General features: G+C 34.5%; 1 protein-coding gene across 1 annotated transcript; it reads right to left on the bottom strand.

Moving 5' to 3' along the window:
• Window positions 1-8,588: 8,588 nt before the first annotated feature.
• LOC127091494 (serine carboxypeptidase-like) lies at window positions 8,589-12,640 on the bottom strand. The gene is made up of 9 exons (XM_051030151.1): window positions 12,186-12,640; window positions 11,813-11,981; window positions 11,595-11,714; window positions 11,259-11,402; window positions 11,020-11,173; window positions 10,336-10,424; window positions 9,397-9,655; window positions 9,150-9,283; window positions 8,589-8,949 (listed from the first exon to the last, which is right to left on the bottom strand). The coding sequence occupies exons 1-9, from the start codon at window positions 12,494-12,496 to the stop codon at window positions 8,821-8,823; spliced, it is 1,509 nt and encodes a 502-aa protein (XP_050886108.1). The 5' UTR covers window positions 12,497-12,640; the 3' UTR covers window positions 8,589-8,820.
• Window positions 12,641-13,242: the final 602 nt, after the last annotated feature.

The following is a 13,242-nucleotide window of genomic DNA, read 5'->3' as shown; positions in this document are numbered from 1 at the left end:
ACCAAAAACTTAAATTTATGGTGGGGGACAAGCTAGTAATTATCGAAGGCGAAGAGGATATGCTAATCACTCACCTTGCATCATTTAGGTACATCGAGGTAGCCAGGGAAATCTTAGAAACACCTTTCTAATCCCTGGAAATTGTTGCAGTCAGTCGAAGACAGGATACTCAGAAGAAGGAGACAAATCCCTCATCTTAGGAAAAGTTCTCAACTATGATTAAAGGGGGGGTTCAGGCTGGGGCAAGTTGTTAGAACTTCCAGAAAAAAGGGATTGATTCGGAATGGGGTATCAACTGATAAGTAAGGGAGCACCGAAGACTAACCAGTAGAAAATCCGTACCATTAAAGAAACATTTTATAGTGTTAGATTCAGTTATGAAGGTCAAGTGGTTGTGTTAGAGGAGAAAAATGAAGAAGCACCCAACTTGGTGCGTCAGTGCCTCCCAGATGTTGTCCTCAACAACTAGAAGTTCATGAAGATTTTGGAGATATTTTCTATTTCAAAGTAATTTACTGTTTTTTTAAGTAATAAAAAATCCTTTTCTCGGCCCAAGGCAAATCGATAGCATTGTAAGGCCACCTTTTGTTTAAATGACTTATCTATCAAATAAAATTTCATTTTCATATTCAATTGAGATCCATTTTCTTTCGTTCCCTTTGATTTTCAAAAATGGCAATGTCTTTTCATCCACTTTCCTCTATTATTTCTCTTCTACTTTTCATCATCATTCATAAAATAATAAAAAAACAAAAACCATCCATATGTAGATTAATAAATGAACCCACTGAAAATGACATTGCTACAATCCCTTATGACTTTGAATTCCCGATTAACCAAGCAGAAGAAGATGGTGAGGACGATTATGATCTTATTGAAGAGTTAACCAGGTTGTTGGAACAAGAGGACAAAGTGATTCAACCTCACCAGGAACCAATGGATGTGATCAACCTGGGAATTGAAGAAGACAAGAAAAAGGTTAAGATTGGCGCTCCTTTGAATGATGGGGTAAAGAAAAGGCTGGTTGAACTACTACGCGAGTACGCGTGTGTTTGTTTGGTCATACCAAGATATGCCAGAACTATACACGGACATCGTCATGCACAAGCTACCACTCAAACCATAGTGTCCACCAGTAAAGTAGAAACTAAGAAGAACCAGGCCCGACATGTTCCTCAAAATCAAAGAGGAGGCCAAATAGCAGTTTGACACATATTTCTTAGCTGTTGCAAAATATCCAAAATGGGTTGCCAACATCGTGCCAGTCCTGAAGAAAGATGGTAAAGTCTGAATGTGTGTGGATTACCGATATTTTTTAATAAAGCAAGTCCTAAGGATGATTTCCTTTTACCTCACATCGATGTGTTAGTGGATAACACTGCTCAATTTTCGGTCTTCTCATTCATGGATGGATTCTCCAATTATAATCAGATAAAGATGGCTCCCGTAGACATGGAAAAAACAACATTTATCACCCCTTAGGGAACCTTCTGGTACAAGTTAATGCCTTTCAGATTGAAAAACGTTGGGGCAATATACCAACGGGCAATGGTGACTTTCTTTACCGATATGATTCACAAAGAAATAGAAGTCTATGTCGATGATATGATATCCAACTCAAAACAGAAGAAGATCACATAGTCAACTTACAAAAGTTGTTTGATTGTTTGAGGAAATTCAAACTACGCCTGAATCCCGCAAAGAGTACTTTTGGAGTCAGATCCAGAAAATTGTTGGAGTTCATAGTCAGCCAAAGAGGAATTGAAGTCGATTCCGACAAAGTGAAAGTTATCCAAGATATGTCAGCTCCGAGTACTGAGAAATAAGTTTGTGGGCTCTTAGGGAGATTGACTACATTGCTTGGCTCACTTCCTACCTTACGACCACTTGTGAACCGATATTCAAATTGCTAAGTGTAGCGCTAAATTCATGACCATCAAGCTATGGATAAGCGTAACGTCAATAAAACCAGAGTCTCCACCGTACTTTTATTGTTTCCAAAGGAAAAGGGAAAAGTACGAACAAAACCCAAAGATAAGAAGTTTTCAAATCAAAGCTAATAAAATGCCAGAGATTATAGGTAAGGGGGTTGGTTACACAGAGGGAGGGTGTTAGCACCCAAAGTGTCCTAGGTACTCCTAAGGAGCCCTTTTTTTATGTGTGTATGTGTTTTTTGGTATAAAATGATGTTTGAGGAAAATAGAGTATGGAGATGAGAAAAGAATTCATTGATTATATTTTTGTGTTTGACAAGACCTTCAGACTTGTGCCTATGTACCAACATAAAAATGAGGGATCAAAACCTCATAGTTCGTGGTAACAATTTCAAAATGGGTGGATTGCTTTTAACAAAAGTTAAGTGAAAAGGGGCACAAAGGGCCCAAAAGTTTGAATGAGTATTAGTTATTTTTATCTTTTGAAATTTTAAGTCAATATGATTAGATTTACTTACAAATTTGATTTAAGAAAAAGTTTGAAAATTCAACGGCATAAGGCTAAAGTTTCTATTTTAAAGTAAGGTAAAAGTTTGAAATTACAAATAAAGAAAGTTTTTTGAAAAGGGGGAGAAATTTTGAAATTTAAGAAGTATGAGAAGATGAAGAGGCTATCCTAAGCATAAATTAAATGTTAAGAGTTGAAAAGATATGACCAATGAGATGCAATCCAACAGACAAGAATGTCATATAGAAAACTCATTTTTCCTTTGGACTTTGAATCAAGAAATTATCCACAAGCAATTAGCAAATATCCAACATCATGAAGATCAAGGCATCAAATAAAGATAGCCATATCCAAGCAAGCAAATCCATAACTAGCAGTCTTCTTTTGTCTTCTCATGTATCAGAGGAAATACTCCTTCATTAACTCAGAATAATGCCTCAAACACAAGATCAAAATAACAGTTGGCATCAAGACAATGTAGCAGATGAACTCAAATAAATCCCAATAATTGCACCAGATGAAGGCTCAAATCACAATAACTTGGTCTAAAAAATGTTGGCATTGGCCAAGTCCTTTTTGCATATGGAATGTTGCCTAATCCTAAGTCCAAAAGTTCAAATCAAGCTCAACAGTCCACCAAATATTTTTTAGGGTTTTTGTTGTTTATTAGGTATTTTAAGGTCCTAAGACCACATACACAAACAAAATACACAAACAAATATATACAATCACAATATACGACTCAAATGAGCAAAGTGAAAATGGCATAACCATAAACAAGTCAAATGATATGTAAATGACAATGAATGGTAAATGACTTGAAATTAAATTGCATAAAGTAAATGACTTAAAAGTAAAGCAATATTAATACGAGTTAGTCAAATATCAATCAAAGTTAATTATGTTAATGGTGTTTTTCTTTTTAATTGATTAAGTCATTCTTTGGAGAAGACTCAACCATCTATTCCCAAGCATTGATCCTTGAACCAAGACATCTTCCATAGTAAGGAAAAAAGTCCAAGTTTCCACACAATACCATGAAAGAGGGGAGACTTACAATCCACTTACTAGAATGCTATGCCTTTAGGGTCAAAATTTAGCTCTATGTTAAGCAATCGTAATTGAACTTATGTAGAAGTCACAACTATCTGAGGCCGGGCAATAAAAATTTAGGTGTTAATGCATGTTAGAGATTTGGTATAATGAACCAAACTCCTAAAACATACCACACACTAAAAGAAAACATCAAAAGGGATGGGCATATCTCATCCATACTTGTATTGGTTCATCTGACACAAAGTCATTGATGAACCAATTAGCCTTAGGATATTGAGACTTCATTGGTCAATGAAAGGAATGGGAAAGAGTGGGGATGAAGATGAAGGGGGGAGAGGAAGGAGAGAAACACAAATTGGTCATGGGAGGAATTTTATCAAATTAAAGTCATCCATTCATTTTGGGAGATGAAATGTACATTTCATCAATCCCCTAAATCCAATGATTTTAATCCAACAAAAGTCAAATCAACCTTGACCAAGGCCCAAACAAATAGTCAAACATCACAAGACCATAAAAATAGCTCAACATAATTTTTACACAATTAATCAATTAAAAATCAAATTAAAAATGCATTAAAATTCAATTTAAATTGGCCAAAACCTAAAACCTCTTCAAAACACCAAATAAATGACCAAGAGATTTATCCAAGGTCAAACAATGTCAAAGGACCTTAGGCAAAAAAATTCATGATTTTTGAAAAGTCAAAAGTATTTTTAAACAATTAAAAATATGCACAAAAACATTTAATTCTTGAAAAATATCAAAATTAAACCAAAAAATAATTTTAATTCAGAAAATGAAAGAGAAAAATATTTAAAGATTTTTGGTGAAAGTCCCATATTTTTTGGATTAAAAATGAAATTAATATGAATTAAACAAAAAAAATGGATTAAATGAAAAATCAGAAAATAAAAAGAAATTCAAAAAAACAAGGGCCATCAGATCTCCCTCATTAATTGAGGTGGCTGATCTGATGGCCACGTGCTAAGATGCACCAAACACATGAGTCAAGCGCGCTGCAACATGAGTCAAACAAAACAAATGTCAGGATTAAAACGTGGAATCAAGATCAGATGGTTGGGAAGCAGCCAACACATCACCGGAGCCCTAGCTCCGGTCTTCTTCTCCAGTGAGGACCACCGAACTGGTCCAATCAAAATTTCATGGAAAATGAAAAATGAGTACACTAATTTAAAGAAAAATGCTCAGGAGCACGAATCTGACATCCATTCTTCCAATTCCAAGTATATTGAAAGATACATGGATTTGAAATTTGAGGTTCATGATCTGAGTTGCTTCGATTTGACCTCAAAGCAACTCAATCTTGTTATCTACATTGGTAGGACTTCAGCCAACCAAAAATCACAAAGAATAGTGAAGAATTGAGAGAGAATCGAAGAGATGAAGTTTCTGAATTTTCACCTTCGAGTTGCTTCAAATTTGCTAGATCTTGATCTGGATTTGCTTGATTCCTCTTCCTCTTGCTTGCAGTGATCAATTGAGATGAAAAGGGCAATGAATTCTTGGAGTTTGAACTTCAAAACAAAAGATGAAGTTCAAGCTCGATTTCAATGAAATCCTCAAGAAATTCTATGGAGTGAGGGGTCTGAGTTGTCTTGGCAAAGTTTGGGCAAGGTGTTGATGAAGTATCAGATGTCATCTTCTCTTGTCGAACCGATGTCTCTGGTCGAGGGGGAGGCGTAGGATTCCGACGGACTTGAGCCCTTGGGGCTCCCAAAAAATCTCATATCCTTGTCATTTGGGTTGCCAACTGTTGGTAACTTTGCGTCGAATCCTGGATCAATGGCCTCAATATAGTACCCATTTGCTGAGTTAGCATGTGTACCATCTCATGGTTGCTCTCATCCATCTGTTGTCTCATAACGATGACAGAACTTGACGTGAAATTTGGGATTGCTTGAGACGTCAATCTGAAACCTAGGGGTCGACCAAATGGGGTTGCCAAAGATCCAAACCCCTGGTGGCAAGGGAATGGCGATTATGAGGTATCGCTGTAAGTCGAGCCGAGATTTTGCATATTTACCATAAACTCCGTTGGCATTCCCAACGTTCTGTGCATGGGGAGCATGAAACTGGGCATATGTTGCCCCATATTTCCCATGGTTGTCGGTGTCGGCGTTTGTGGCTGACACGGCGTCAGAATTGGTCCTATAAAACGCTGTTGAAACCACTGACACCACGCTAGAGTCGGGGTCGGCAGCTTGGGGCGTCGTTGTGTCTCCCACCAAAGACGCTTCTTCGTGGGGTCTATGAGACATCATTTTTTCACTGCACAATCGCATACACTTAACACTGTCGAGGTCCCACTGGGTGTGCCAATTTGTTGTTCGTTCAACAATCTTTAGCCTTTCTATAAGAGGGTTACTTGCAGGACCGGCTACAAAGTCCTGGACTTAGTGTTTGAGCATATGGCTTTTGGTAAACAATGTTTTTTGAAAGGTTTAAAATGGTGTAAACGTAGCTCTTGATGAGTTATGAATGTGACAAACGTAAGGCAAGAGGGGAACGTATAAACGATAAAGTAAGAAAAGGCAAAAGGTAAATTGGTAATATTAAATGACTTGTAAATATAAAATGGAGGCAAAGTACATTTTTGTGAGGAGATTGACTCTTTTCTCGTAAACGCTTTGATACTTCAAGCCTTACCCATACTGCAAATGTTCAAAATACCACCTCTAGAATCTCACCTAACATTGGCTTAAATACTAGTTGAAAATAACCATCTGGAGGTTACAAAACCCTCTCATGATGCCATGCGTCAGTCCACTTCCCCCACTTTAACGAATAACTACCCACGATTTCTTTGAATTCCCACGATTTCCTTCACCGCTCAAATCCTTTGACCTCGGCCGAGGCTTACAGGTGTCAATCTTCGGACGCGTCCACCATCCTGTCGAGGGTGCTCTGACGGGTCTCCTAGTCGACATTGGCTTTCTCTCTTAGCCAAAATTGGTCAGCTAACAGTCGTTAATACTCCACTCAAAGTGAATTTTTTATGGGACAATCTAATATTGCAAATGAGTTATAAGCATGCCTGAAGCGTGGTAGAAAAGTAGGTTCCAATGTTAAAAATTCTCTACCAAAAAAAGAAACTAAAATTAAAGATGACTCAAGTGAGGATATGAAAACTCCAAGAGCATCTTGACATAATTTATTTTTGAGTTCCAAAAAAACAAATCAGGTACCTGAAATTTAAGAAAAATAAGGAGAACTCTACAAATTATGTCATGAATGGAATATGATGGAACCAAAATAAAATCAATGTTGATAATGTATTTGTATATAATATAGCGCCAAAGATGATAAATGATAATAGGATTATGAGTCAAAGTCTATCAAAGATTGTATAAAGTGAGAATTGACCAAAATGAACATATTCAATTGAAGAAGAATTAAACTCACTTTACAAGTGTCTCTCTTTTGGACCTATAGCTCGAACACCTTAAGGTGTGAATCCAATTGGATATAAATGACTTTTTATGAAAAATTAAAATAAGAATTGTGAAATTGTGTGATACAAAGTTTGAGTTATAAATCTCTTAAAAAACAATTTGAGATAAAGGACATAAAAAAGACAAAGTTATGTCTAAGTTTACAAATTGAGCATTTGGGTAGTAGAATATGTCTACATTAAGAATGTTATATAGAAAAGATGTTAAAATGTTCCTATATGGATAAATATTGTATGTAGTGTACCCCTATGATGTTAGATCATTGAACGTGTAGAAGATTGTTTTAGACCTCGAGATGAGGATGAAAAACTAATTGATCCTGAAGTATCATATCTCAGTGTAATTCGAGTACTGATCTATCTTGCTAATTATACACAAACAATATATCAATTTATATTATTCTATTAGTAAGATATAGTTCTTCACTTACACGAAGACATTGAAATAAAGTCAAATATATATTTCGTTATCTTAACGGCAAATGGACATGCGTTTGCTTTATTACAAAGTATCCAAATTATAATTAACAGGTTATACAAAAACAGATTACTTATCAGATCCATATAATGATAATCACAAATATGTCACTTATTTACTTATGGAGATACAATCACTTCATGGAGATCTATAAAATAACTAATGGCAACAACTTCATCAAATCTTGCACAACTATTAGAACTACATGAAGTCACTTCCAAGAAAACCTTTTTAGCAGCTACTACAAAGAATATCATCTTATATAAGTTACTTATTAGATCCTTATAATGATGATCACAAATATGTCACTTGTTTACTTATGGAGATACAATCATTTCTTGGAGATCTATAAAATAACTTATGACAACAACTTCATCAAATCTTGCATAACTATTAGAACTACATGAAGTCACTTCCAAGAAAAACTTTTTAGCAACTACTACAAAGAATATCGTCTTATATATAAATGTATGCATGAGGAGGAGAAATAAATATGTTATGCACTATTTTTCTTCACCATGGTTTTGTTCCATTGGATTTTTCCTAATAAGGTTTTTAACAAAATAGTTCTCATTCATAGGCTATTATTATATCTTTTTCCTTCATTAGATTTTTTTTCACTGAGTTTTTTTAATAAAATTTCCTTTAATAATTTAATTTACTTTAGTTCCATGATTAAATATATAATTTAATTTACTTTAATTCCATGATTAAATATAATTAATTATAAAAACTTCTCTGTGTAAGTTAGGAATATAAATGACATACTTTTGAAGAATGCAATACAAATCTTTATTCTTTACTCTCTACTATTTTCTTCTTTCTTATTATTTATAAGAATATTAATATTATAAAAACATATTTATTTTAAAATAAAATAAAAATAAAGAAAAAGTGTTAATTACACACTTTTTACGAATCCGAGGTAGTATATAGTATCTCTTTTTAGTCAATAAGGGAAGTATCTTTTCTTCTTTCTTATTATTTATAAGAATATTAGTATTATAAAGAGACATTTATTTTAAAATTAAAAATAAATAAAGAAGTGCACTTTTACGAATCAGAGGTAGTATATAGTGTCTCTTTTTAGCCAATAAGGGAAGTGTTCGCATATTATCTTTTCTATAAAAAAAGGGAAGCATTATAATGGGTTTAGATTGAAGTTTGGGGAGTAAGCAACATACACCTCAGATTTTACCAAAACAGCATATTCATACATAAAAAATATATGATAATATAAATCAATCTTTTCTCGCATTGCCTTGATTCTGTTATTTTAGATAGTATGAATTGTGTTTAGTAGAACAAAAGCATCCCACTCAACTTCTTTTTTCACTGCATCAAGTTGTAGACTAATTGCATGAAGAGATTACAACTCTGCAACCAATACCTCCTCCTCAGTTCCAGATATGGAAAGGGTTCCTTGAGTCCACTTCTTCAACATTTCTAAAGAAGCCTTGGGTTGGTCCATTGGAACCATGTGACCCGCATCATGAACCTGTTTGCACAATACCAAACTAAGTCAAGATTTACCAAGCAATGCGGAAACTCGGTAGTAAATGAAGTAGACACAGTCTGGATTACATCGAAACGACAATAACTTCTCAATTAAAATAAGTTCGTATTATTCCCAACTTACACAGAAGTTCTTATAATCACAATTTACAAGTTGTTATTAAAAAGTTAAGCAAAAGATACCTTTAAGAAACTTAAAGTTCCATGATTCTTCAACACTCCAGCTTCTGAATCATCGACTATGAAAGGAACTTCAGGTGAGGCAACAAATTCTTTCTGGCCAGACCATTCCATGGCATGAACCCACCTTGAATTACCTATTTATTGAATTCATACATCCGAGAAAAATTCATCAATACGCCTTAAAGGTCCGAAGTAAGAAATGTTATACTTCGAAAACAGATAAAATATGCCAAGCATAAATACATACCAAGCCAGTTGCAGATAAGATCGTACTCCCCCGCATAAACAAGCAAACTGATTCCATCTTCAAGGAGGGCAGGAATACCAACTTCAAGATTCCGCATCCAATCCACAAGCATAGCCTGATAAACTGTAGAACTACAAGACACAAAATCAATATCTCCAACCCCTAGTGCATCCCGAACAGATTCTTGGTTCAAGAACTTTTCCATGTTCGAAAAATCATAGCAAAGACTCCCATCACACTTCTTTCTGATGTCGTAATACTGCAGAACAAGTATAAAATTGCTGGTCAAATTTGTGAATATGCCCATATCCATGTTCTTCCAAGACTTTGCAATCTCCATTAAATTTCTATATGTGAATTTCTTCTTTTAACTAAGAAGCAGAATAAAAAGCTTTCTTAACATTTGCTATAAAATTTATCATTTAAAATTTTCACAGCTAAGAAAGTTTCAAAGGAAGAGTGACAGAGTCGATTAGGCAAATGGCTAATCATCTGCATGCCTATCAGACCATTCATATTGCGGGAAAGAGTTTCACATGTTTAACCATGTTCCACACAACCTGATAAACCAGTTAATTCAACTTCATATGGTGTGTGGTGATTTTTTTTCCAAGAAAACTTATTCTAGGAAGCAAAGCAAAAAGAAACCGATTAGAACATTTTGTTTAGTACAGTCAAATTCCTTTCCTTTCATCACTTCTCACTCAACAACAAAAAGCTTTTTAAGAAGAGTGGCTCTTTAACATGGTACCAGAGTTTCTATGAAGTCTGCAACTAAGTCTAATTTCACCATGCTTCAGTTTGTGTCAAAATTAAGATGTTGTTTGGCTCTCACCTATCAACTTAACCTTTGAGGTTCGTATGCACACAGTAAACTTAGCAACATAAAGCACTACTGAATGTAAACCACACATAAGATGAAGAAAATCGGTAACCCACATTGATATTTCCAGCATGTGACATGATGGAACTGAATATAGTACTACAAACAAAATATGAAGCTGTGCATGCGATTTTTCCATCTGTGCCTGAAAGGATTAAAACAAGTATTAAGCAGAAACAAAACAAAAACTAATTAGTTTATTAAGCAGAAACAAAACAAAAGCTAATCAGAACCATAAAAATTACTATTAAGCCGCATGATGATTAATTATTTTTTTTTGTAAGAACTTCATATAATTTCACATAGTTTATGATATAAGCATAGCAATATGCAATTAATATTAAGATAAATATCTTTTTGTATGATAAGACATGAATAAACAATATCTGGGTAATTATGCAATTTAAACAACATTAGTAAGTTTTAAATTACTTCAAACAAAAAAATAGCCAGCCTGAGCATTAGCCGTACCAGATGATTGATCCATTTACAAAACATTCATTTAAAATAAATAAATAAATACTACTTGTTGGTGGCTGTACAGGGACATCAAAGGCATGGCCGCGGATTCAAACCCGCGACATCCCACTTGTTCACCTACTAGGCTAATTGACCACACAAAAAAATACTACGATGCTTGACTTTGTTCAATTCATGAACAACCTTAGTTTCCAACACACATGAGAAAAAATGTTAGATCTATTGAAAAAGTAAATGAAACAACATCACGTGTAAGTTACCGCATAGTTTGATTGCCAATTCGCAGGCTGGAACCAAGACTTTGTTGATGCGGTCATAGTCAGGCTGTTCAATTATGCCCATGTCAAGTGCATAATCTGCATAAGCTTTATACTGAATTGCTGGTTCAGTGAGCCCATTACCAATGGCAAATCCCTGTTCGACCATTTCAAATAAGATAAGCAAATTCCCAAACCCTTTGATATATATCTCACATAGAATAGCTTGCAACATAACAAACCTTCAAGTTTATATGAATTCCTTCTTTAGCTTTGTTTCCCTTGTGGACACGAGCAGCAAAAGCCGGAATATAATGCCCAGCATATGATTCACCCGTAATAAAAAAGTCATTTGTAGCATACTCGGGATGTTCAGCAAAAAATGCCTGTAGAGAAAAGAGAAAACATGTTAAATCAAAATATTACAGATATCGCAATAAGTGAGAAACAGGTTATTAAGCAAGTTCGCAAATATTATTGTTCCAGAAACAATAAATATAACTCCAGATATTAACAAACACTAGACCGATACAATATAACTAAAATGTAGTAAGTCCACATAGAGAAAAGACAAGTACCTGTAAAAAGTCATATAGATCATTGCTGACACCGTCTTCATCGTGCCGAATATCGCGCTTATCAGTGGAGTAACTAAACCCAGTTCCAGTTGGTTGGTCAACATAAAGGAGGTTAGATACCTACCAAGGTTAACAACCAATTTGTTCAGTCCAACAAACACTAATCACAAGAAAACAAAACCATAGGAAAAACAGTTAAATCGAATGACAATATACACCTTGTCCCAACCATATTCATTCCATGTAAGGGACATATTGTCAGCAATTTTGAAAGGGCCATTTTCATAAAACACAGCCAATTCACTGCTACAACCAGGTCCCCCAGTCAACCATATCACAACAGGATCCTTCTTGTTGTTCCTGGATTCAAAGAAAAGGTAGAACATTCTGCACCATTCCACAAGAACTCAGAAATAAACAACAAAAACAAAATAATTATTAAATATTATATTTAAATAATATATCATATAAACACAATCTTTGTTCGGCAATAAAGTAATATTTTATGCGATTAATTAAATAAACAAAATAAAAACTGTCGCAATAAGAATTAAATTAAACTAAAATGAGAAAGAGAAACATGCAACTTACTTTGCAGCATGAGAGTGTTGAATGGGGTAATATCCAGCGCGATGAGCCAAGTCATCGATGGAAACCTCTTCGTCTTCGCCGGAGAAGTTCGGGAACCTAAGCGGCTTCTCGACGATCTTGTTGTTCTTGTTATCGGTGGATCTTACATAGGGATTATCGAAGATGTTGATATCGTGTGGAGGGAAGAGGTTGAGGTTTCTGATGAGGTCTTTTCCCATATCATTGTTGAAGGTGGAGGCGAAGGATGGCGGTGGGAACCACAGGAATAGCACGATCAGAAATGTGTAGCAGAACGCCGTCGTTGTCGTCATCGGGAAGTGCGTCAATATTTCAGAGAGTTGGTTTGCATACAAAAGGATGGAAAATGAGGAAATTGAATGTGAGAGTGGGGAAAGGTGGTTTCAGTTAGTGGGTGTTGTTTGCTTAAGATTCAAGTTTTTTCACTACACGTGGAACTAACAAAAGATAAGAAAAAACTTAGTCTTAAATACATTTTTGATATTTTTAACTTCCACGTTTTAAATAATTTATTTTTTTATTATAAAATCAATGATTTAGATCTTTTAATTTGGATGGTTTTATAAAGTTTTATAAACCTTTTCAATACCAGAAAAAATTCATAGGGGATTTAAAAAAGTATAAGGAATTCACTCATTAATGGGAAACTCACATGCTGAGAATGTGTACAAAATTCTATGATGCTTATGCTATTGTAAAATAAGTTAACATGATGGAATTTAAAAATATAGTGTCATGTTCATAAAAATTATGGAATTTTTTGGAAATCATTATTGTAGAAAAGATATTAAATTCATTTCCCTTTCATCTATTATGTAATTTAAATATCAACGTAGAGAATGTCTCGTCATACTCTAAAGTTACAACTCCAACTTCTATTTTTTACAAAAACTACCGTCTTTGATGTTAAGAGAGTATAAGGCCTTACAAAACCGACAATGAAATTAAACACAAAAATTTAAAGTGTACAACAAAACAAGTTTATAATCAAAAAATTATCAAGAAACATACTACCAGAATCAGTAATGTTAGAATAAAA

This window comes from Lathyrus oleraceus, chromosome 6, assembly GCF_024323335.1.
Source record: "Lathyrus oleraceus cultivar Zhongwan6 chromosome 6, CAAS_Psat_ZW6_1.0, whole genome shotgun sequence".
NCBI lineage: Eukaryota > Viridiplantae > Streptophyta > Magnoliopsida > Fabales > Fabaceae > Lathyrus > Lathyrus oleraceus.
This window is presented reverse-complemented; position numbering and strand designations above follow the sequence as displayed.

Coding starts and splice junctions, on each gene's coding strand:
- LOC127091494 (XM_051030151.1), bottom strand. CDS start 12,496: ATGACGACAACGACGGCGTTCTGCTACACATTTCTGATCGTGCTATTC. Junction 9,656..10,335: donor CACATGCTGGAAATATCAAT/GTGGGTTACCGA, acceptor CTTGTTCTGCAG/TATTACGACATCAGAAAGAA. Junction 9,284..9,396: donor TCTTATCTGCAACTGGCTTG/GTATGTATTTAT, acceptor TTCAATAAATAG/GTAATTCAAGGTGGGTTCAT.